The sequence below is a fragment of the Bufo gargarizans genome, chromosome 6 (genome assembly GCF_014858855.1).
Source record: "Bufo gargarizans isolate SCDJY-AF-19 chromosome 6, ASM1485885v1, whole genome shotgun sequence".
Lineage (NCBI taxonomy): Eukaryota > Metazoa > Chordata > Amphibia > Anura > Bufonidae > Bufo > Bufo gargarizans.
The window spans coordinates 70,542,033-70,567,530 of NC_058085.1; the positions used below are offsets into that span (position 1 = coordinate 70,542,033).

The following is a 25,498-nucleotide window of genomic DNA, read 5'->3' on the forward strand; positions in this document are numbered from 1 at the left end:
AGCTGGAGGGCTGCAGGTTGAGCACGCCTGGTTTAGACGTTATCATTCCATGCAGGCCCCAATTCGGAGACATTTTTAATTCGATTATCCAGCTCACAACACCACATATATATTACAATTCATTTATTGAATGCAGCTAGTCACAATTGGAGAGAATTATCCCATGGGGAGAAGACTACTTATGCATTAGAAGAAACTTATGCATCTTAACAATTAGGCACAGAAGGGGTTAAAGCTTGAAGAATCCAGGCCTGCAGTTGAAAAGAGAGGTGGCTGGTGAAATGCATTCAAGTAAGTGCCCACTGGGACATGGAGGGGATGCGAATACCAACAGCGCCATCTTTGCGGCCGCCGACTAAAGTCCATGCAGCTGTTGTAGTAGTTTGCAGACGTTCTGTGTATATTCATCATGAGGTTTGGAGGTCCAAGGAAGTGGGACAACAGAAGGGTGCGGGACTTCCGGTGGGCTTTGCCATTCACACAGATGCAACCAAACAATGTCTGGATCCAGCTGGGAAAGACTAAGTAACGTTCTGCACGGAAAGACCAGAAGACAGAAGCGAGTCAGTATGCCGGAAATAACAGCGTCAGGATGCATTCGCTCTCACCGCGGCAAGGTACGAGATACCATCTCTGGAGTGTGAAGGCACCATCACAATGGAAGAATTAGATTGGGAAGGCTCTCTCAAGTCAATATTTAAGCAGAAATAATGATATACGTTTGGAAACCCTTCAGAAGGGTCTACATTTCTAATTTCATCACATCTTCACACAAGTCCTAAAAGTAATACATGACCCGATCATACAAACAAGTCCAAGAAACTAGACAAGGTCATTTATGAATCGAGGAAGATGATCCAATATCACGTCTTCAGGGGCAAATTACCTTATCTAAGGCTACTTTCACACTCGCGTTTTGGGAGGATCCGTCATGGATCTGCAAAAACTGATCCGTTACAATAATACAACCGCATGCATCCGTCAATGAACAGATCTGTTTGTATTATCTGTAACATAGCCAAGACGGATCAGTCTTGAACACCATTGAAAGTCAAGGGGAGACGGATCAGTTTTCTATTGTGTCTGAGAAAACGTATCCGTCCCCATTGACTTATATTGTGTGCCAGGACGGATCCGTTTGGATCACTTTCGTCAAGAGGACAGGCAGCGTTTTGGTGTCCGCCTCCAGAGCGGAATGGAGACTGATTGGAGGCAAACTGATGCATTCTGAGCGGATCCTTTTCCATTCAGAATGCATTATGGCAAAACTGATCCGTTTTGGACCGCTTGTGAGAGTCCCTGAGCGGATCTCAGAAACGGAAAGCCAGAACGCCAGTGTGAAAGTATCTTAAGGGATGAGCGAAACGACGTTGAAACATCCGAAGTCGATTCGCATAAAACTTTGTTCTAATACTGTAAAGAGGGGGAGCTCCGTACAGTATTAGAATGTATTGGCTCCGATGAGTCTCACGAGACTTCGCCCAGTAATTCATAAAAGGGATCTGTTGGTGGGAACCTGGTAATCTGTATACGGATAAACAATGGTAATAGTGATCGCTCACCCCCAACAGAGGACATGTTTGCTGCATGGATGCAGACATCACGCCCTTTCAATAATCTGTTCATTCCCAATAATTAACTCTTCATTGGCCTATGTAAAGGGGCCTTAAAGGGGTTTTCCCCACAAAAAATATTCGAAATTTTTCAAACCAGCACCTGAATACTTTTGTAATTGCATGTAATTAAAAATGTTGTATAGCCAGTGAGTTAGGCTACATTCACAGGAATGTATTTTGTTTCTGTGCCCATTTCGTTTTTTTGCAGATTGGATGAGGACCCATTCATTTCAATGGGTCTGCAAAAAATGCGGACTGCATCCGTATATCCATTCCGTAACCCCGCAAAAAACAAACAAAAAACAAACACGTCCTATTGTCTAATTCTTATCTCTTTTGCAGACAAGGATTGGTAGTGTTACAATGGAGCCTCAAAAAAAATATATATATATGCCATACGGACGTCATCCTTTTTTTTTATTTTTTGCGGATCCGCAATTTGCAGACGCAAAACACATACGGTCGTGTGAATGTAGCCTTATTCAATAAACTGTATCTGTATAGCACCACATCCTGTTTGTTCTTTTCCTAAGTTGTCTGTCCACCTCACTGAGGTGGACGCACATGCTCAGGACACACCCTCTGGGAAAAGACACGCCCCTAAGCTACCAGCTTGAAATAAATCTGGCAGAGCAATCAATGGGGAGATCTCTGGATCCATGTGAGGTACAGGGCTGGTTTTGGCTTTGTTAGGAAGAGATTGTACATGATGTCAGATTTAAATTTTTTACATTAATTGTAGGATAACCCCTTTAAGCGATACAGATGATATGTCCGGCCTGACATTCAGTGTGCAGTTCTTATGGTATATTTCTATAGAATGCGCCATAGGTAGGTTTCCCTCTGAAAAAAGGACGCGTTATAGATTACCTCCTCTTGTAAGAGGAAGCTACTTATGAACAACTGGCTGTCCACCTGTAACCAACAGAGAACCTCAGAGGAAAAGGAGCTCGGAGGACTACGGCTGGGGGCACCGCGGAGGGCACTACGTTATAGGAGGGTGCTGTGGTTGGCCATTATGCATCAGCTTTGGTCTCTCACCTGCTTGCAGCCTCCTGGAGCTGCTTGGGCTGTCTTGCACTAAGGTAGAGCGTACAGGAATCAATCACCTCCAACAAATCACTGTCACCTAGAAGAAAAATACAACTTAAGTCCACAGGAACCAATCACAGCCCAGCTTTCACTTCTTCAGTGCAGTTGAAGAAATAAAAGCTGAGATCTGATTGGTTGCTATGGGCAATAAAGACAGTCTAACTATTAGACAGGTTTGATAAAGGAGGCCCTGCTCGTCTTGAGCTTTACCTAATCACCACCAAAACCTCCGAACCTCACGTAGTCTGTGTGACAGGATAATCTCCAGACTGCTCAGGGTGATAGAGCATTTCTATAATCGGAGGGTCTCGGGCAGTATACGCCACGTCCTCATATCGCTCACGCACGTCCAGTGTCACATACAGCACCACAAGTGCATATGCTGGGCAAGAAAGGCACATTGCTTCTGGATTCTAGTCTCAAATCTCTGGCTGCAAAACAAGGTTTTGGCCCTGTTCACATTGAGATTTAACCCTACATTTACCCTATGTGGCAAAGCTGAGTAGAAAACAGAATGGCGGGTATCACAGCTCCAATACAGGTCGGCATCCAGGCTCTTGGGCAGGAAATCTGTCCAGTTATGATACATCCCTCGTTCCCAGGTGACTGGATACTTGCCATGTTAAATGGGTAATATACCTGGTGGGAGCAATAAAAGACGCCATACTGGTTGTCACCCAGCTTTACCAGAAAGAACGGGCGTTGGATGAGACTAGTTCAGAAACTGACTGGTGGTTGCATCAATTCACACGTCCGCAATTGTGGTCCGCGTCCATTCCGCAATTGTGCGGATCCATTTATTCTCTATGTGGACGCTGTCGGCTTCCGCATTTCCGGAGCACACCGCCGATCTTCTGGTCTGCGGCTCCAGAAAAAAAATAGAACATGTCCTATTCTTGTCCGCAATTGCATACAAGAATAAGCATTTCTATGGGGGTGCCGGCCGAGTGTATTGCGGATCCGCAATGCACTACGGACGTGTGAATGCACCCTTAGGCCCCCTGCACACGAACGTGTGCACCCCGTGGTCCGGCTGCAGCAAAATGTGGGCCGCAATGCACGAACGCAGTCAGTGGGGCAGCCGCAGCAGATCGCAGACCCTTTCACTTTAATGGGTCCGCGATCCGGCCGCTCCGCAAAAAGATAGAACACGTCCTATCTTTCTGCGGAACGGAAGTAGAGGACAAAACCCCACGGAAGCAGTTGGTAGTGCTTCCATAGGGTTCCGTTCTGTGCTTCCGCCCTGCATCTCCGGATTTGCGGACCCATTCAAGTGATGCGGAATGCCCACGAACGGCACCCGTGTATTGCGGATTCACAAATGCGGTCCGCAATACGGCAATGGGAAGCACACGTTTGTGTGCAGGGGGCCTCAAAGGGATTATCCAGGAAGTTATACTAATGACCCATAAGCAGGATAGGTCATCAATATCAGATTGGCGGGGGCCCAACACCTGGGACCCCTGCCGATCAGCTGTTAGAAGAGGCCAGTGCTCTACGCGCGTCGCAGCCTCGATCTAGGCCTAGTTGCAGCTCAGCCCTATTCAAGTCAATGGGGCTAAGCTGCGATAACAAGAAAAACACTATACAAAGTACAGCGCAGAGCGGCCTTCTGAAACCTGGCACCCCCTCCGATGTGATAATGATGCCCATCATTAACTTTACCCGGATAACCCCTTTAACCGGGAAACTGTCAACGAGACAAACCCTAAAGGCCCTCTTACACAGGCAGATAGAGCAGATGATTGTCGGGTGGGATGCATTTCCTCCCGTCAATAGCCTGCTCGCTAGAGGAGGAGACCGCTGTGATTAAATGAAGCGATCTCCTCCTCAGCATAGGGACGAGCGATCGCTAATGCATCACTCATCCCTATACTGTCTCACTGTTTGCCGGCAGCAGAGCGCCTATTACATGGCATGATCTGCCGCCGGCACGATGAACCAGCATTTGCTCGTTTATCGGGTAATCGGTGGCAGTATTACACTGCCAGATGATCGCTAACAAGATACAAATGCTTTTCCTATATTGTGCAAGCACGACCACCACTGATGGATTGCAGGATGGTCTGTACCTATGAAAACGAGCAGTGTATAATGTTATAGAAAAATGAATCCAGCCAGCAAAGGAAGAAATATGGATAATAACAATACATTAGTAAGTGCCTTGAATTAACTTTCTCCACATGATAAATGCCACTTACTGAAGTGTGTCTCACCCCTTTAAGTTCCCCATACAAACTGGATGTCAGCTGACAGCTATTCCTCCCGATTTCCCCCATACACATGCACGTGTTCTGAATGGGAAGACGGCAGAAAGCAGCTACCAGACATCTCTAGAGGCAGCTTATTTCCCCGGAGAACAAAAGGATCAGGCTTGTTGAAATTCAACCTCCCGATCCTTTATTCAACTAACATCTACTGTAAAGGGAATGTTGGGACACCCCCATGGTCAGCAGGTTTGGCCGACATTAATTTCCTGTATATGACGAGCTTTTTTCTATGAACTAGCCACAAGTTTTGGGTGTGTCTGATGACAAAATGGTTGGCCATTTCTAATAGAAACTAACAGAATTATGAATACAGCTCTGGACTATAATACAGCATGTAATTCAGGATCGGTACAAGATACCTAACGCAGTGTCTTTACAAAGTCAACTTTTTATGCAGGTCATGTGTCTGTACATAAACTGGACCTATTGTTCAAAGGTGGCCAAACCCTTTGAGGTTTGTCCTCAGGAACTCACCCAAAGCCAAATCTACACAGAGCGTCCCCAAACCCTCCAATAAAGCTTTCTGCAACTTGAAGCCGAGAGTGTGGCTGTAGACATGCCCAGCATGGCAGCTAACAAGAGCCTGAGAGCGGAGAGACATCAGGAAGGCTGGGAGGGCGTCTTTACACACACGCGGCCGGATGAAATCTCTGCACGATGCCGCAAGGGACACCAGCATCTGAAAAATGGAGACCGTTTCTAAAGCATGTAAGAAAGTGGGATGACAATTCCTGGTGACAAGGTTGTGACCAGAGATGGATGGAGCTACCTAGGACATAGGTGGGCAGTAAGAGACCTGTGGTAGACATACCTGAAAGGCTCGCAGTAGAACCAGAGGCTCATCCTGTAACAGTCTTTTCACTAGACATGGCCAGATTTTATGAGCAAGTGGCAAGAGAACATCTTCTTGAGAATGGAGTGGTATTAAAGACAGATGCAAAGTGTCCAATGCCTGCAGAAAAAGGCAGATATCATCTAATAGTAGTTTGGAGGCAATGGTCTACAAGAGTATATAGACATACTTCTTCTTGGATACACTGGCATATTCCAGGTAAGGACCTGCAGGTACTACATCCTGGTCTACAAGAGTATATAGACATACTTCTTCTTGGATACACTGGCATATTCCAGGTAAGGACCTGCAGGTACTACATCCTGGTCTACAAGAGTATAGAGACATACTTCTTCTTGGATACACTGGCATATTCCAGGTAAGGACCTGCAGGTACTACATCCTGGTCTACAAGAGTATATAGACATACTTCTTCTTGGATACACTGGCATATTCCAGGTAAGGACCTGCAGGTACTACATCTTGGTCTACAAGAGTATATAGATATACTTCTTCTTGGATACACTGGCATATTCCAGGTAAGGACCTGCAGGTACTACATCTTGGTCTACAAGAGTATATAGATATACTTCTTCTTGGATACACTGGCATATTTCAGGTAAGGACCTGCAGGTACTACATCCTGGTCTACAAGAGTATACAGACATACTTCTTCTTGGATACACTGGCATATTCCAGGTAAGGACCTGCAGGTACTACATCCTGGTACCCCAAGGCAGTGATGTGTTCACCTAGTAGACAGAGAATACATCGTCTTCCTTCTCAAACCTCCTATCAGAGCATCATGGGATCCTATATTCTATACCCGTTACAACTTGTACAGGGTTAGAAACAAGCTGTTAAACAAGCTGACCCTCCCAAAGGCTGAGGAAAGGAGCTGTGGTGGTAGTATCCAACCAGGAGACCACAGCTATCACTCAGAGGACTGTAAAGCATCTCCATTCAGAGAGTACTTCACAGTAAAGCGCCACCCCCTAGGCACTTGCAGGAGCAGAAACTGGCAGAACAAAACTCCATAATCACACTACTCCTGATAACGAAAGCTCCACAAAAGGTACATTTGTACTGCTCTCCCCAGCCCCTACCTAGTTCTAGCCGCAGTTTTGCATGGTCAAAACTGCTGACAGACTCCCTTTCAGCAATATGGTTTCTCCGCATCTTACCGATAGTCCTGCATCAGTCTCAGTGTCCTAATGGATGCCAATGTACCTGAAGACGAAGCTGTGTGTCACTGTGTGACAGGAAGTGCGTACATTTTTCTGCCACCTCTTTGGTGATCTGGACAAGGGTGGACAATGGTGGCTTCTGGTCATCATTAATGACATCTGAAGGGGGCAACACATCTAAACCAGTAAAAGTAAAAATTAATCGACAGAAAAAACAACATACAGCCGCTGGGTGACACAGGGACACATTCACGTTGGTTACCTGTGCTGTGTTTTTTTTTTGCAACAAATGCACATAATACAAATAAGTATTACCCAGTGCCTAATAAACTAAATAACTGACAAAAGACAACACAAGTAAACTGTGTAATTTGTTTTCTATATTATTTTTTGGGCCAACGCAGAATGTGACTTATTCATTCCATAAAGGCCATTAACATTTAAGGACCGCGGTATGAACCCTCTACGTCTGTGATGGCTAACCTCTGGCTGTGGTAAAACTACAACTCCTAAGATGCACACTTGCTTGGCTGTTCTCAGAAGCTCCATAAAAAATGAATAGAGCATGCTGGGAGTTGTAGTCTCACCACAACTGGAGTGCCGGAGGTTAGCCATCACTGCGCCTATGTTATGCATCATTCATGTCATTTGTAGTCACCTGCAGCCTCTTCTTCTTCCACGTCTCCCTGTGCTACACGATATTGTTCTATATGGTCCTGGAGGAACTGTGCAATCTCCTGTGCCATGCTCCCATCATGCATCTGGTGTGGAATGGATGCACCAGGTGCTGGCTGGGCAGTAATGCTCGCTAAAGGAAACCATTTACCTGTAAGGAAGATGACAAGTAAGACGACTACAGGCAATTCTACGTATGTCTACGGTGACTGCCTTCACTGATGTAGAGTATCACAAATGATCTCAAACCCGTGGCTCACCAGCTCCTGAAAAAACTACAACTCTTATCATGCCCTGAGAGCCTGTGGTAGATGGTAGATGGAGAGCAACGGGTTGGCAAACATTGCTCCAAACTGATATATATATATATATATATTATTTGCCTTGTGAACATCATAGGGGTTATTCAACCTTGAGGTCTTTTTGAACTAGTGCCGGCAGTGTGCTGTACCTGTGGAAAAAACTATACTCACCTGCTCCCCGCTGCTCCATTTTGGCTCCTTTCATTAGTCTTCTGATCCCCAGCTCCAAACTTCCAGATGGACAGAGTCACATGCACTGCTGCAACCAATGACTGCCTCGGCCGTGACATGTCCCCAAGCGACATGTGACCCAGCAGTGTGGTACTACTTGGGGATGTCACTGCTAAGACAGTCACTGGTGGCAGAAGCACAGGTGACCCCACCCAGAGGTTCACAGCACTGAGCCAAGCCCTGGGATGGAGAAGATGAGTATGGCGATTTCACTAAGTACAACACGCTCCTGCGGGATAGTTAAAAAGGGCCAAAAGGCTGTACAGCCCCTTTAAGGCTTCCTTCTTATATTTTTTATAAAAAATACTAACAGAAAATGTCACAAAACAACCAAAAATGCTACTTGTGAAACCACTCTAAGAGACCTTGACTGGGAAAAAAAACGAAATCGTAATTACCCAATCTTGTGACGAGAGAATTTAGCACAGGAAAGAGGATCTTGGCTCTGTCATTCTGTGACTGGTCCAATACTGGAAGTAGATCCTGGACCAGTTCATACAACAATGGCAGGAGGCTAGGCCCACAATTATCCAACATAGCGTGTAATACACGCGCAGCACCCCCATGGCGAAGGCGTCGAAGACCAACAGAGACTTCACTTGCTAAATAATCTGCATTGAGTTCGATCAACTGATTGACATCTTTGTATCCACATGCTCGGCTGACATTGTTCAAGGCCACCATAGCTGCCTCACTGACCATCAAGGAAGGATCTCCAGCTTTCTCAAGCACTGGATATAGAGTAGATATAAGAAGTGGGCGGAAGTTAGAGCCCAGGGCCTGGGCAAAGCAAGATATGCCTTCCAGTTGCAAACAAAGCTTCCAAGCATTAGCAGTCATGTCAGTAATCGCTGGATTGGATGGTCCGCCAACACGAAGCAATGCCAATCCGATCTACTACTTCATCACTGTCCCGACAAGTAAGAAGATGCCAGTTGGCAGGGTCTGTGTACTCTTCCAAAAGTGGGCGTATGGCATCCAAGAGTTCACTGCATTCCATTGCTTGGCTACCTCCATTGAGTGCTTCAATATCAATCCCCGCTGCCCCTAGTACTAACTGATTCAGGACAATCACCGCAGGCAACTTCTGCGCTCGATACAGAGTCAAGAAGTGGTCTGTTAATAAATAGAAATCGCCATAATAACCCAAAAGCCTACAGACACTCTGAACATAGGAAAGAATTTGTGGGTCCCTAAAAAAACTGAAGGTCTTCTGCTGGACTCCAGTATGGGCTAGGTCTTGCTGGTTGAGAGTTCCAACCATGGAGGAAAGCCTTTCTTCCATAACCTTAACTGAGCCTAAGTCTAACTGTAGCGTCTGCAGGAGAGCAGATGAAAGGCGTTGGAGGTGAGCTGGAGAATGCAGGGTGAAGTAAAGTCTGGGACCAAGAAGCTGCAGATATCCTAGAAGAAGTGCTAATGTGTGTAGCTTGCCTTGGTCATCCTGAGAACTCAGCAGTCTTGGAAGAGTTACAGCTAGTGAATGGAGGCTTTCTGACAGCACCTCTCCCAGAGTTCTAGAAGCTGGCCCATCTTTGGAAACCTCCAGCAGAACCTCACGAGCCCTAGCCTTGACCTCAGGTCTATTATCACTCATATGACCCACTAGTATTCGTAGAAGGTTCCCTGCTGCCTCAGCTAATGAATTCCAGCATTGGGTGTGCAAAAGATGGGCCAAGTCCACAAGTGCCAGTCGCACCTTCCAGTGAGGGTCAGCCATGCAACGCTTTGTGATTTTATCTAGATGTATTACTAAACGGCAAGCAGAGTGTTTTACCCAAGCCCTGTCTCTATGCACCATAAGTTCTGCCACACGTCCAGACAATCCAGGGTATATGAGCTTCTTTTCCGGCACTTGTGCAAGACTTTCATCAGACATTACTGTACTGACTGCCCCAGCCCACAGCTTGACTGCACCGGTTGTTATCCTGTATCCTTGCTTGGGGTCCCCACAGATAATCCTTGTTAATACTGTACACACTCCGGGAAGGAACGAAGCAAACAGATCGCCCAGGCTGGTGTCCTGCTTGAGGTCAGGACTTAGCAATCTCTCCAAACAGTTCAAGGCTTCCAGTCGGATCTCACGTGACTTCTCCGATTCGGCAAGTCTTAGCAGCAGGGTAATGATGAATCCCATCTCAGGAAGCATGGGTGGTTTGTACAGCACACAGAGGACATCCGCGCCAGAAGATCTGAGAAGAGACTGTACTGCTAACACAACCGCTAATTTCAGCTCCTCGGGCACCGGCTGAAGTGGGTCTGGAGGGAGACAGCTACACAACTCACTAAACATCTCCTGTAAGGAGACGGGGCTTCTTAAATGAGTGAGGGAGAGAATGTGGGAAATACAGTCTAGAACAGCCTGCACCAGTCCAGGCTTTTTTGGGCCGGAGGTCTTAAGGGTGAAACGTAGAGGGAAAAGAACATAGTCTAGAAGATCTTGTAGAGCGGAGACATCTGTAGAAGAAATCTGTGTTCGCAAGTTTTTTACGTTCTGCACAGTCTGCTCCACTGTCAGCTGAATGCAAAATGGACGCAGGCCTTCAAAAGCACTGAGTGGGTAAGTCTTGGAGGCCATGGCTTCCTTTCTGTCTTGTGCATTCGGATGATCTCAAGCAACTATGGAAATGCCTAGAGGGGTTGAGCATATAGTTATGTCAAAGCAATCAAAAACCAAATTATCATACGGATATGTTCACCTTAAAGGGATGTCTGATACGTTAAAGGGGGGCAAAATAGGTTATAAAAAAAAAATGCTACTCACCATAGCAAAAATTACTCACCATACCGATCACCCGCCACTATGCATACCGGTCATCTCACTGGATATGCAGAAAGGCTTGGCTGAGATGGACCATGACTGTGGCCTGTGATAGGATGGCAGGAGAGTCCCGCTCAGCCAGTGTATCTCTCCAGGACCGGGAAGCAGAGACCAGCGGCAGGTATATCGGTGAGGTGAGTAATGCTTAGTTTTCTTTAACCCATTCTGCCCCTTATATTTTTCCCACTGGAAAATTCCATTAAAGGGATGGTCCAGCCTAGAAGTCAGCAACCCCAATGGTCCTAACCTCTGGCCCCGTTTCCAGTCGATTCTGGTCCCTGCAGGACCAGGAAGTGGATTGGACTTGTGACTGCTACAGCTACAGCGTGACGTGCCATTCAAGCAGATCTGTCCACTGAGGTCAGTGACTGGCCGCAGCGGTCACAGGACCATGCCACTTCCTAGTCCAACTGGGACTGGAAGCAGCTGGGAAAGAGGCAACAGTGCGGGCAAGGTGGGACAATAGACAGATGACTGTGTGTGTTTTTTAATAGGGCACAGGTTAGGACCACTGGCGTTGTTGGCTCCTAGGGCGGACAACCCCTTTAATTATGGTATAATAAAAAGTTCTACAACTTTCTGTTACATTATTTTGCTGTCAGTGAATGGAAACACTATTAATGACATCCAGAATCTGAAAACTTATCCACACTGAATACTTCTCACAGCTGAGATTCTGCTACAATTATGTCCAATTTGGGCAGTCCTCTGGGATATACACCCCTCAGCAGCGGCGATCATCTCTGTCCTGTCCTGAGGGTTTGTCACCCGTGCACGTCCAGGCTGTGCAGCTGTGAGAAGTATTCGGTCAGGACACAGTCTGGATGTGAGTAAAGGGTTGTTCACCTGACGGATCGTGAAAATGTGCGGAAAAAAATCAGAGCAGAATCCACAAGTTTTTTTTTGTGCATTTCAGTGTGTTCACTTCAACAAAAAGCTTCATTTTCAGCTTGAGGTTTTTGGCGTGGATCTGTGCCAAAATACGTGTGGAAAATGTACCAAAAAACGCATGGATTAACCTTACATGGAGGCGTTTTTTAAGCCTCTCATTAATTTAAATGGGAGATTCAGCAGCTTCCATGCGGAAAAAAAAAAAAGACGACAGTGTTACTTCCCCCTGAAACTAATTGAGGCAGAAACGCTCCAAAATGAGTGCCAAAAACTCTGTGTGAACTGGCCCTAAGACTATAAATAAATAACTTTAAAGGGGTTTTCTGGGAGTCTAAAATTGATTGCCTATGCTCAGGATAGATCATTGATATCTGATAGATGGGGGGAGGGGGGTCTGCCTGCTGGTCCCCCAATCAGCTGTTTGAAGAGGCCGCGGCGCTCCGGTAAGGCCTCCTCACAGCATAACATGCATAGCGCCGCACATTGTATAGTGGTGGTACCTGGTATTGCAGCGCAGGCCTAGTCACTTGAATGGGAGTGAGCTGCACCTAGGCCACGTGACGAATAAACGCAATGTCACTGGCCTAGGGAGAGGCCGCAGCACTCACCAAAGCTCTTCAAATAGCTGATCAGCGGGGGTGACGGGAGTAAGACCCCCACAATCCTGAGAATAGCCCATCAGTATTTAACTCCCGAAAATTGCATTATTTTTCCCTTTCTGGGATCTGCCTCACTATTTTTGGAATGATTTTGTTCTAGAACACTCCAGTAAAATATTAGAAGGCCCCCTTACTAACACTGGCCTAATACCAGAAAACAGCAACCTTTCTGGTGGGTAACACATTCAGATCTCCGCAAGACCATGGCGATCAGGAAGTGTCACCGACTTGATGCGTCTCGTGTTGCTACGCAACAATCCAAACCTATTAAACCGGTGATTATCAAACATTGGGACCATGTAAAAGGTAAATGAATGACTCCCAATGAGATACAATTGGAGTCAATAGTCAATAAAACTGGTGTAAAGTAAAACTGGCCTTGTTGCCCATAGCAACCAATCAGATTCCACCTTTCACTTTCCAAAGGAGCTCTTAAAAATGAAAGGTGGAATCTGATTGGTTGCTACCGGCATTAAGGCCAGTTTTACTTTACACAGGGGACACGCACATTTTGGGGGGGAAGTGTATGAAACAGGTCTAAAAAAAAACACCTGTCGCTGTTACCCACAACAACCAATCACGAGACAGCTTTAATTTTTCATGACACTCTTAAAAAATGAAAGCTGCGCTGTCATTGGTTGCATGGGGATTATCCTTAATATGTTAAGCCTAGCACTGCCAAAGCCCAGCTTTAGATGAATTCAGACGACTCATCTCTCTGCTGTCCTGCTGCCGGGACAAACCTTATCCAGAAATCCATGTTTACAACCCTACAACGTGCCAAACGCTCACCTTAACCCATGGTGCAGTAGATAGGGCGGTTTCATGTGTCGGAAGTGACGTCATAAGTCCTGCGCCGCGCTCCCGGCCGAAATCACAGTAGTCAAGGAAACGCGTCCTATCGTTTTGAGACACGTGACTCGCTGCGGAGGTGAGAGGTCAGGCGGCCATCTTGAGTTGGGCCACGGGGGGCCCCCGTTGGGTCGTCATGGCGTCATTTACCGAGCCGGCTCTGGAGAAGAAACTTTCTGAGCTGAGCAACTCGCAGCAGAGCGTGCAGACCTTGTCTTTGTGGCTGATCCATCATCGGAAGCACGCCGCCTCCATAGTCGGTGTGTGGCAGCGGGAGCTCAAGAAAGGTACCTTTTTCTGTCCGGGTCCGGTGGGCATTAGTGCTGGCATAGGAGGGGTAGGGGGGCAGCCATACCCGTGGGCGCTCACTGCCACTCGCAGGGCCTGCTGGTACTTGTGGTCCCGCCAGAGGTTGCAGATCAAGGCTGGCACGTTTCAGCCACATGTTACACTCTGTGGTCATTGAGAAGTAATCCCAAGGTGGGGGGAGATTAGTGGAAGGCCTGGTGCAGAGGGTGATCTTAGCTGGGATCCATAGCCACGAATGGCTCCTCATCTCGATGGGAAGGGCGGGAGAACCTATTCCACCATGGTAGGTCTGGATGCAGGTAAGTGATGGTCGCTAGTTGTTCGCCATTGTGTATGGCGCCCGTGGAAATCGCTGTAGGTGATAGAAGCTCCTGATAGGGGGCTGATTTGTATGAGGCGTCTTTCACACATGCCATACAGATTGTGTCAGATCTGTTCAGGGTAAAACGGAAGGTTTTGCGCGCAAGTTGAATCAGTTTTGTCTGCGATTGTGTTCAGTTTTTTTCCACGTAGATGCAATCAGCTTTTGAAGAAAAACCTGAAGAACGAGTCCTTTTTCACACGTCCGCGGAGAAATCCTTGACGAGGTGGTCAGTGATTCATCGGTGAAGAATCCGTGTTTGGTCTGTGTGTCCTCTGTGTTTCAATGACGCTGCACTGCTGAAAATGAATTTTCGCTGGAGCCACAGACTATAATCGCGGACAAAATAGAGCACGGATGTGTAAATACACACATTAAAATTAGAGATGGGCGAATCGACTTCGGATGCTACGTCCAAAGTCGATTCGCTAAAACCTCTTCCTAACACGGTACTGAGATCCCGCTCCGTACAGTATTAGGATGTATTGGCTCAGATGAGCCGAAGTTATTACTTCGCAAAGTCGCGTTAGACTTCATGTAATAACTTCAGGAATTACAGTGATAAACCTTAGTACCGAACTTGGGTTTGCTTCCAAAGTACTACTCTGAACTGAACCCAAGGTCGGTACCAAGGATTTTTTACTGTAGTTCCCAAAGTTAACGCGACTTCGCGAAGTAATAACTTGGGCTCATCGGAGCTAATAAACTGTAAGGCCTCTTGCACACGACCGTATGCCCTCCGAGATATACGGTGAGCGTGTCATATGTCTCGGAGCGGCATTGATCGTGCGCACGGAAGCGCACAGCATCATAGATTACAATGATGCTGTGGACGTCAGGCCGCCCACGAGGCTACTGTCCTGCACTGGTATGATCTTATGAGTGCGGGACAATAGCCTCGCGGGCGGTCCGACATCCGCAGCATCATTGTAACCTATGATGCTGTGCACTCCCGTGCGCGCGATCAATGCCGCTCCAGGACATATGGCCTGCTCACGGACCGTATATCTCGGAGGGCATACGGTCGTGTGCAAGAGGCCTAATGCTGTACGAAGCAGGATCTGATGTGTGAATAACGCCTATCTACATCGAGCCACCATCAGTGAGAAATGCTTTGTATCTGGATGCCTTCCGTTTTTCGCACAAACATCACTACACAGATAACGTCCAGCCTTAGCCTTCTACACCCTATTGAATGAGTATGGACCCGGCCAGGGTGAAGCCCTGGGTAAGGCTTATTTTACACTGGCCAATATTCGGCCAGATCATCCTACGAACGCTCGTTAGCCATGATCTGGCCGTGTTACTGCCGCCAATTACCTGATTAACGAGCTCGTTCATCGGGCAATTGCGATTTTTAAACTCGCTTAGGGTACTTTCACACTTGCAGCAGAGGATTCCGGCAGGCAGTTCCGGATCCGGCAATCCATACGCAAACTGATGGCATTTGTCAGGTGGATCCATCTGACAAATGCATTGAAATACTGGATCCGTCTCTCCGGTGTCATCCGGGAAAAACGGATCCAGCATAAATTTCTTTTTTTTTTTTTTGCATTTTTAAAGGTCTCCGAAAAGCCGAATCCATTTTGCCGGAATACTTAGTAATACACTTCAATGTAAATTAATGCCGGATCCGGCAAGTGTTCAGTATTTTTGGCCGGAGATAAAACTACAGCATGCTGCAGTATTTTCTCCGGCCCAAAAACGTAAGAGGGACTGAACTGATACATCCTGAACGGATTACTCTCCATTCAGAATGCATTAGCCCCTAGGACGGAACTCTATGCCGGAAAAGAAAAACGCTAGTGTGAAAGTACCCTTAAAAATCTTAGTTTCCCAGCGGCAGATCGTGCTGTCTAATCATATATGTGCATGAGCCCTAACGTTTTGTTGGGTGGCTCCTCGGATAATCTAGATCCCTGACCTGGAGTGCGTCCGTCTTCTGGGACGATGCAGAGGAAGCGGTGGAGTACAAGCGACAATTTGACTTGTGGAGCCAAGTATGGGCTGTTTTAGAGCTGGATACCTTGATGCTAGTGTGAACAGAGTCTTAGGGTCCATTCACACGTCCGTAAGTTTTTTTTCGGATCCGCAAAACACGGACACTGGCAATGTGCATTCCGCAATTTGCGGACCGCACATCGCCGACACTATAATAGAAAATGCCTAATCTCGTCCGCAATTGCGGACAAGAATAGGACATGTTCTATTTTTTGGTGGAAACGGAAGCACGGATGAGGAAGTGCGGATCTGCTGGCTGGTCCACAGCCTTGATGTCTGAACCGGGCCCCGAAGTGAAGGAGAGCGCACTGCACAGGCGCAGCCACTGCTATGGAACTGCTGGAAGTAGCCGAGCCAGTGCTCAGCCTTTTTCGGAACTCCCATAGAAGTGAAGTGGAGGGTGGCCACACTTGTGAGGTGTCCTCTCCTTCAGTTTGAGGGCCGCGTTCTGGAGCCTGCAGCATCTAACAGTCCTAGCTATACGCCATCAGTATCTGAGATGAAGGGAGCAGTCGGGTGCGTGTCTCGGGTTTCAATGTTGAGAGCCTAATTTTTGTCGTGTATACAGTCGGCGAGGGGTTTAGTCAGCTGTACAGAAGTGTGCTCAGTATACAGCAAAGTGTCTTCAGTCTGACGGCTATCTTTCTGCTCAACCAGCGGTTAGATATTACCAGGCTGGAGGCGTTCCTCCGAGAGGACTCCAGAACATGGTGCTGCTCCTGCACATGGGCCGGGCGCAGCTCTCTGCTGGTAATATTACCCATGTGACCGCTTTCCCTGGCTGTATCCCCATCTGAACCTGCGCTGAACAGAAGGAGGTGCATCATGGGAAAGCTGGGGAAGGGATCACCAGACCACCCCCATTGTACACGGAGACCCCCGCTGTCCATTGTTTATATGCAGCAGGAAGCGTCCAGTGAAGAGCTGCAGTAAGGAGTAGGCACGATAACGCTAAAGGCGCATTTACACCGTGCCAAGTAGCAAACAGCCGCACTGTTCCTTCCCGATAATTGCCTGCTCGTCAGTGGAAGTGAGAGCTGCATTTATTTGCAGCAATCATCTCGACTATGTGAGGACGATCCATCGGTGTTCCTTATACAGATCCATTGTTACGGGGCAGCAGATCACTAATCGCACAGCACGATCTGCTGCCCAGAAATGATGATTGAGGGCTCATGCACACGACCGTTGGATGTTTTGCAGTCCGTAAATGCAGATCCGCAAAACATGGATACCAGCCGTGTGCATTCCGTATTTTGCGCAAGGGAACAGCCGGCCCCTGATAGAACAGTCCTACCCTTGTCCGTACTGCGGTCAATGATGTGACACATTCTATTTTTTTGTGGAATGGACATGCAGAAACGCACACAGAGTCATATCCGTCCGCATATGGGCTCCCCAAAAAATGGAACGGACACAGAAAAAAATACATTCATGTGCATGAGCCCTTAGGTGCCCACATCAGAGATCATTTTACCAGATGAACGGGCGTTTCGCTTGCTCATCGGGTGATCTGCATGACCTTTCCACGCTTGTTCCTGATAATCTGTCTGACTTTTGGGTGTAAATGGGCCTTTAAAAGTGATCTGCTGGTTCAAGTAAAAAAAAAAAAAACATTACCCTGGTTGTGAACGGAACACTTAAATGGTGTCCTCCTTTTCGGCTGGAGATCTATCAGTTCTTAGGCTCCTCTTTTACCATCCAAGATGGCGGCACCACTTCTCAGACCACCTGATAAACACTGTGCATCCGTAGCCCAGTACACTCCCTGCTTGTTCAGTCCTGCTCATGGATTGGCCAGCATGCAAGCAGCGCTGACCAGTCCAAGGCCAGCAAGAAGTGTTTTGGGCTACGAAGTGCTCCAGGTAGTCTGAGAAGTGGTGAGGCCATCTTGGATGGCAGCGGAGCTCGGGAATTAGCGGATCTGCAATTAAAATGATGAAAAGGAGGGGGCAGCAGGTAAGTGTTCGGTTCCTTCCCCAGTTAAAGGGGTTCTCTCATTGCGTTCCTTCCCGGCAATCGCCCACTTGCTAGCGGAGGAGACCTCTGCTCTTACATGCTGTGATCTCCTCCACAGTATGGGGAGGAGTGATCATTATGCCATCGCTCGTCACCATGCTGTCCGGTGGTTTGCCCGCAGCAGATCGCGATTACGCAGCACGATCTGCCGGCAAACAATTTTTTTTTTTCCGGATTGCCCGATGAACGAACGTTTGCTTGTTTATTGGGTAATCTGCGGCATTTTTTTTCTGCATCCAGACAGCTTTCATGTCTCACTGAGGAGAGGCTTCTCTCTGGTCACTCTGCTATGAAACCCAGGTTGGTGGAGTGCCGCAGTGATGATTAACCTTCTGGAAACTTCCGGCTGTTCTCTCCTCCGCATGGCTTTTGCTCTGATATCCATTATATCTTCTGTGTCCAAATCGTGGCCAGTTTACCACAGGTGGACTCCAATCAAGGTGTAGAAACATCTCAAAGATGATCAAGAGAAATGTGAGGCCTCCAGAACCAAGGGGTTCATTTACTATGCTTAAATAGTCCTAAATTGGGCGTATTTCAGGCGCAGATGTTGCTGTCTGCAACTCCTCCTCGCTCACGACAGGTGTAGAATTGTGGGGAGGGGATGGGTCGGTAAACCTGTCTCATTTACCATTTTCTGCCTTTTGGTTTAGGCGTAGAAAATGGTCTAAATGCAAGACGGCAAGGAAGCTGGCTTATACCAGCAGTGGATGCGCCGAGGTTATGGAGAGGCTGGCGCTATGGGCCTTTAGGCTGAGTTCACACGGGCGAGATTTCCGCGCGGGTGCAATGTGGTAGGTGAACGTATTGCACCCGCACTGAATCCGGCACCATTCATTTCTATGGGGCTGTGCACATGAGCGATTTTTTTTTTCACGCATCACTTCTGCAATGCTTTAAAATCGCAGCATGCTCTATATTCTGCGTTTGTAACGCAGGACAGGCCCCATAGAAATGAATGGGGCTGAGTGAAAATCGCAAGCATCCGCAAGCAAGTGCGGATGCGGTGCGATTTTCACTCATGGTTGCTAGGTGACAGTCTATTCACTGTATTATTTTCCCTTATAACATGGTTATAAGGGAAAATAATAGCATTCTGAATACAGAATGCTTAGTACAAGGGCAATTGAGGGTTAAAAATAAAATAAAAAATTAACTCACCTTGTCCTCTTCATCGCGCAGTTCCCGGTCTGGTAGATGAGCTGTCGGCTAAAGGACCTTTGGTGACGTCAGATCACATGCTCCAATCACATGGTACATCACCACGTATTCAGAATGCTATTATTTTCCCTTATAACCATGTTATAAGGGAAAATAATACAATCTACACTACAACTAAACCAAACCTGAACTTCTGTGAAGAAGTTCGGGTCTGGGTACCACAGTCGGTTTTTTATCACGCGAGTGCAAAACACATTGCACCCGCGTGATAAAAACTGAACATCGGAACGCAATCGCAGTCAAAACTGACTGCAATTGCGTACCTAATCGCGCGGGTTTGCCGCAATACAGCGGGACGCATCCGGACCTAATCCGGACACGCCCGTGTGAACCCAGCCTTATTAAAGGGGTTCTGCAGTTTTTTTAAACTGATGATATAACCTCTAGATAGATCATCAGCATCTGATCGGCGGGGGTCCGACACCCGGGACCCCCGCCGATCAGCTGTTTGAGAAGGCAGCGGCTCTGGCAGTAGCGCCCCGCCTTCTCGCTCTTTCCCCCGGGCCCAGTGACGTCACGGTCTGTCTGTTCACTTGAATGGAGCTTAGCCGCGCCCAGGGCATTGATACTGGTCGTGACATCACTGGGCCAGCGGTAAACGGCAAGAAGGCCGGGGCGCTACTGCCAGCGCCGCTGCCTTCTCAAACAGCTGATCAGCAGGGGTCCCGGGTGTCGGACCCCCGCTGATCAGATGCTGATGATCTATCCAGAGGTCAGATCATCAGTTTAGAAAAACTGCAGAACCCCTTTAAGGGCTGTTTCATACGAGTGGATGCCGTGCGTGTCATCCGCGGCACGAAAGAGAGCCAAGCCCCGCTCCGGACAGCAGAGACCCGGAGCAGTAACATGACTGATAATGCTCCGTGCCTCTCTGTGATCTTTTTACTACACAATGACAGTGAGATAAAGTTGTCGCCGTGATTTTGTAGTAAAAAGATCACAGAGAGGCAAAGAGCATTATCAGTCATGTTACTGCTCCGTGTCTCTGCTGTCCAGTAGGGCTGCAGCTAACGATTATTTGAATAATCGATTAGTTGCCGATTAATTTTCTACGATTAATCGATTAATCGGGAAAAACGACAAAATTACAAAACAGAGAGGTTTATATGATCTTACTTGAAAAATTATGTTCAAAGGCCATATTAAAACAAATTGTGGACGACACTATTATGGGGGATCTGTGGACGACACTATTATGGGGGATCTGTGGACGACACTATTATGGGGGATCTGTGGACGACACTATTATGGGGGATCTGTGGACGACACTATTATGGGGGATCTGTGGACGACACTATTATGGGGGATCTGTGGACGACACTATTATGGGGGATCTGTGGACGACACTATTATGGGGGATCTGTGGACGACACTATTATGGGGGATCTGTGGACGACACTATTATGGGGGATCTGTGGACGACACTATTATGGGGGATCTGTGGACGACACTATTATGGGGGATCTGTGGACGACACTATTATGGGGGATCTGTGGACGACACTATTATGGGGGATCTGTGGACGACACTATTATGGGGGATCTGTGGACGACACTATTATGGGGGATCTGTGGACGGCGCAGTTATGGGGGATCTGTGGACGGCGCAGTTATGGGGGATCTGTGGACGGCGCAGTTATGGGGGATCTGTGGACGGCGCAGTTATGGAGAGGGGGATCTGTGGGCGGCGCAGTTATGGGGGATCTGTGGACGGCGCAGTTATGGAGAGGGGGATCTGTGGGCGGCGCAGTTATGGAGAGGGGGATCTGTGGGCGGCGCAGTTATGGAGAGGGGGATCTGTGGGCGGCGCAGTTATGGAGAGGGGGATCTGTGGGCGGCGCAGTTATGGAGAGGGGGATCTGTGGGCGGCGCAGTTATGGAGAGGGGATCTGTGGGCGGCGCAGTTATGGAGAGGGGGATCTGTGGGCGGCGCAGTTATGGAGAGGGGGATCTGTGGGCGGCGCAGTTATGGAGAGGGGGATCTGTGGGCGGCGCAGTTATGGAGAGGGGGATCTGTGGGCGGCGCAGTTATGGAGAGGGGGATCTGTGGGCGGCGCAGTTATGGAGAGGGGGATCTGTGGGCGGCGCAGTTATGGAGAGGGGGATCTGTGGGCGGCGCAGTTATGGAGAGGGGGATCTGTGGGCGGCGCAGTTATGGAGAGGGGGATCTGTGGGCGGCGCAGTTATGGAGAGGGGGATCTGTGGGCGGCGCAGTTATGGAGAGGGGGATATGTGCACTGTTAAGATCCCTTTCCTCATAACAGTGCACAGATCCCCCTTCCCATAGCAGTGCCATACACAGACTCCCCTTCCCATAGCAGTGCCATAGACAGATCCTCCCCCCCCCCCCCCCCCCCCTCCCCATAACAGCCCCGGCCCCGATGCTTGCATCTTTATTTTACCTTTTTACAATGACGCTCCCGCTCCTGTAACAGCCAGGCAGAGCGGACGGCGGCGTAACGTCACTCACTCACGTGACGCACCTGCTCCGCCCACTTCATGAATGAAGGAGGCGGAGCAGGTGCGTCACGTAAGTGAGTGACGTTACGCCGCCGTCCGCTCTGCCTGGCTGTTACATGAGCGGGAGCGTCATTGTAAAAAGGTAAAATAAAGATGCAGCGACCGCCCGAATAGCAACGAATCGGCGATTATTCGATAACTGGATTCGTCGACAACGAATCCAGTTATCGAATATAATCGATTACATCGATTAATCGTTGCAGCCCTACTGTCCAGTGCAGGGCTTGGCTCTCTTTCACGCAGCGGATTCCCCGCACGGCATCCACTCTTGTGAAATATCTCTAAGACCATTATCTAGTGTCAAAGCAAAGGGTCTGAATACTTATGTCCATGGGAAATTTCAGTTTTTTCCTTTAAAATGAATTAGCAAAAATGTCAAAAATTCTGTTGTCACCATGGGGTACTGAGAGCAGATTGATGGTGAGGCCGTAACATCACAAAATGAGAAAAGTGCCAGGTTCTGAAGATTTTCTGAATGCATTATATGTGGAGGGCTTGGCATGATCAAACCAATCCAATGGGGTTGGTGGTGGGGGGCAGCTGTTTGCCATGAGACCCAAGTACTTACAACAGACCCCAGAGATGTCTATCAGTAAGGGCCCAGTGCTTTGCGGATCCGCAATCTGCAAAACACAGACACCGGCCATGTGCGTTTCGCAATTTGCGGACCACACATGGCCGCAACCATAATAGAAAATGCCTATTCTTGTCCTCCTTGCAGATAAGAATAGGACATGTTCTATCTTTTCTGTGGAGCTGCGGTACGGAATAACAGATGCGGACGGCACACTGTGTGCTGTCCGCATCTTTTGAGTGCCCATAGAAATGAATGGATCTGCAGACCTTCCACAAAATTACTGAACGGATCCGTTCACATGGCCGTGTGAATGAGCCCTAAGGGCGACTGACTGCACCCCTGCTGATCAGCGGTTTGAGGGGATGACGGCGCTCATATGAGTGCTGCATTCTCTTTAAACAGCTGAATGGCGGGGGTGCCGGCAGTCGGCCCCCCACCAATCTGATCTTGATGAACTATCCTGAGGAAAGGTCATCAATATTAGTGGACAACCCCTTTAAGGCCCTGTTGGAAATCCCAGGAAGCACCAAAAACTCGTCAGTAACGTCTGTGCTGCTGTAATTTGGTCATGTTGACTCGCGTAACGTGAGAGAAGCCCGTGGGACACTGGTGTCTACACAGCGCTGTCAGTGTGGCAGAGTCTTGTCAGATCACAATCCCTAATTACACCGAGCTGTTTGTGTTTACATGCAAGGGACTTAATTAATTTCTTCCACTGAGGAGATAGGCGCTTGTTAGATTCCCCTTAATAAACAGGCAATGCCTGGTCGAGAGAACATAGTCCTCAGCAGGCTATTCGGCCAGGTGTAGACCTTAGGCTCTGCTCTCATCTTGGTTGGAGCTTTGGTTGTTGTCGTATTTGACAGGATAGTACAGCATGTGGACATATTTATTCCCTCAATATGATGGACACTTTGCAGGAACTTGATCGCTTTCATTATAAGTCGATAGGGTATTTTTGGTATCTGTCATGCTTTGGGTCAGGCGGAGGGCCAGTAGCTTCCATCACAAACAGAAGCCGCAACGTAGCTGTGGACATGACCATAGAGGGTTAAATGGAGAATATGGTGCCTCCCAAGGCCTTCTACCGTGTAGAACTGGGTCCATGTTGCCAGCAGAGAAAAAAGACTACCTTAAAGTGAACCTGTCAGGAGGGTTTAGACCCCACAAACCACCACCACCACCACCACCTTATTGTCCGGTACAGTAACAGAATGACATTGATGCCTACGTAGAGAGAATTTTGAGAATGGCATGCTATGTTCAAATGACGTGTAATGTAAAGAGTCATGGGGGTGGAGACACTCCTGAAGAGTCCTGCTGGCTGGTCCTCCTCCTGGCTTCCACATTCTTGGTTACATCTGCAATGGGTGCCTCCCCCCCCCAGGCCCCTCTATATAGCGCATGCGTCCCAGGTGTAGGAAATGCCGAGTGATATGTTGCGGCCTAAAATGTCTCTTTATGTGTGTCACGGTGCTCCTACCTGGATACTGCCGGACCCCAAGCTTTGGCTCTGAAGCAATAAATAGGAGGAATAATTGAGTGATAAAAGAATAACTTGAGTCCAGACCTTGAGAGGAAGTTTAATGGTAGCTTTACTTTGCATAAACGTTCTTCAAAACGGTTTACAGGCTTTGTCTTGGTTCCAGCAGGCTTCAGCATGAAAGAGAAGAGTCATGGTTATTCCTACTGTCCTGCACTCTCACCCATCTGCTGATGATTGGCAGTTCTCTCCTAGAGAGAAAGGGAGAAAACTAGGTCAATCATCAGCAGGAGAGCAGGACTTCATGTATAACCAGGACTCTTCTCAGGTCGCCGGGACGCTTTTCCAGGCCCAGTCTGCAAGGATTGTGATGTTGGTTCTCGGCAACCACTTACTTTTAAAGTTAAATTCCTTATACTGCGATATATGAAAATATAATGCTCTTACTTACTTCCCTTCAGCAGTTTCTTCTAAAAACGAACTTTTATAATATGTAAATGAGATCTCCCTACTTGCTGGTAGCCGCTGCAAAAAAACGCCCCCTCTTCCTGCTGATTGACAGGACCAGCCGCGATCTCCTCCGGCCGGCCCTGTCAGCATTTCAAAAATCACGCGCGTGTGTTCATTCGGCGCAGGCGCTCTGAGATGAGGAGGCTCGCCTCCTCAGCACTCCCTCAGTGCGCCTGCGCCGATGACGTCTTTTCTTTCGGTGATGTCATTGGCGCAGGCGCACTGAGGGAGTTCTGAGGGGGCGGTTTTTTGCGGCGGCTACCAGCAAGTAGACGCCCTACTTGCTGGTAGAGACCTAATTTACATATTATAAAAGTTTGTTTTTAGAAGAAACTGCAGAAGGAAAATAAGTAAGAGCATTATATTTTCATATATCGCAGTATAAGGAATTTAACTAGCCCCCCAAAAAATAATGACTTTAGTGGGGTGACAGAAGCCCTTTAATGGGGTTCTCCGGGAATTAAGAAGATGAAAATACTTAAAGAGGACCTTTCACCGATTTATTACACTGTGAACTAAGTATACAGACAAGGAGAGCGGCGCCCGGGAATCTCACTGCACTTACAATTATCCCTGGGTGCCCCTCCGGTATCTCCGCTCACTAAGTTATAGTAGGCGGAGTCTGCCCTTGTTCTTCTGTAGCGCTGGCCAATCGCATTGCAGAGCTCACAGCCTGGGAGAAAATAACCTCCCAGGCTGTGAGCTCTGCGCTGCGATTGGCCAGCGCTAGAGCAGAACAAGGGCAGACTCCGCCTACCATAACTTAGTGACTGAAATCTCCACCTACTATAACTTAGTGAGCGGAGATACCGGAGGGCATAGCGGGAGAACGGAGCGGCGCCCGGGGATAATAGTAAATGCAGTGAGATCCTTGGGCGCCGATCTACAGGTCTGTATACTTAGTTCACATTGTAATAATCGGTGAAAGGTCCTCTTTAAATATTATTTTATTATAAATATATTCCCAAATAGCTTTCATTAGTTCTAATGGTTTATTTTGTCTAGGTAGCAATCATTAGGAGAAATAAAATGGCCGTTGTCCTATTAGTACACACAAAACCTGTCCTAAT

At 47.9% G+C, this 25,498-nt stretch overlaps 2 protein-coding genes across 3 annotated transcripts in view; one reads left to right on the forward strand and one right to left on the reverse strand.

The window, feature by feature from the left end:
* Positions 1-108: 108 nt before the first annotated feature.
* TTI1 (TELO2 interacting protein 1) lies at positions 109-13,432 on the reverse strand. Its single transcript, XM_044299240.1, is given in 9 exon segments — positions 109-533; positions 2,658-2,745; positions 5,453-5,657; positions 5,790-5,930; positions 7,041-7,174; positions 7,656-7,823; positions 8,604-9,093; positions 9,095-10,836; positions 13,369-13,432. Coding segments are annotated over 8 exon segments (3,093 nt in total). The 5' UTR covers positions 10,784-10,836; positions 13,369-13,432; the 3' UTR covers positions 109-355.
* A 53-nt stretch (positions 13,433-13,485) lies between these two features.
* The window catches only part of RPRD1B (regulation of nuclear pre-mRNA domain containing 1B), a 67,478-nt gene continuing 55,465 nt past the window's right edge, over positions 13,486-25,498 (forward strand). For both annotated transcript variants that reach the window (XM_044296840.1, XM_044296841.1), the window contains exon 1: positions 13,486-13,715. In XM_044296840.1, coding sequence (XP_044152775.1) covers positions 13,565-13,715 — 151 coding nt within the window. In that variant the 5' untranslated portion in view covers positions 13,486-13,564. The remainder of the gene's footprint in view (positions 13,716-25,498) is intronic.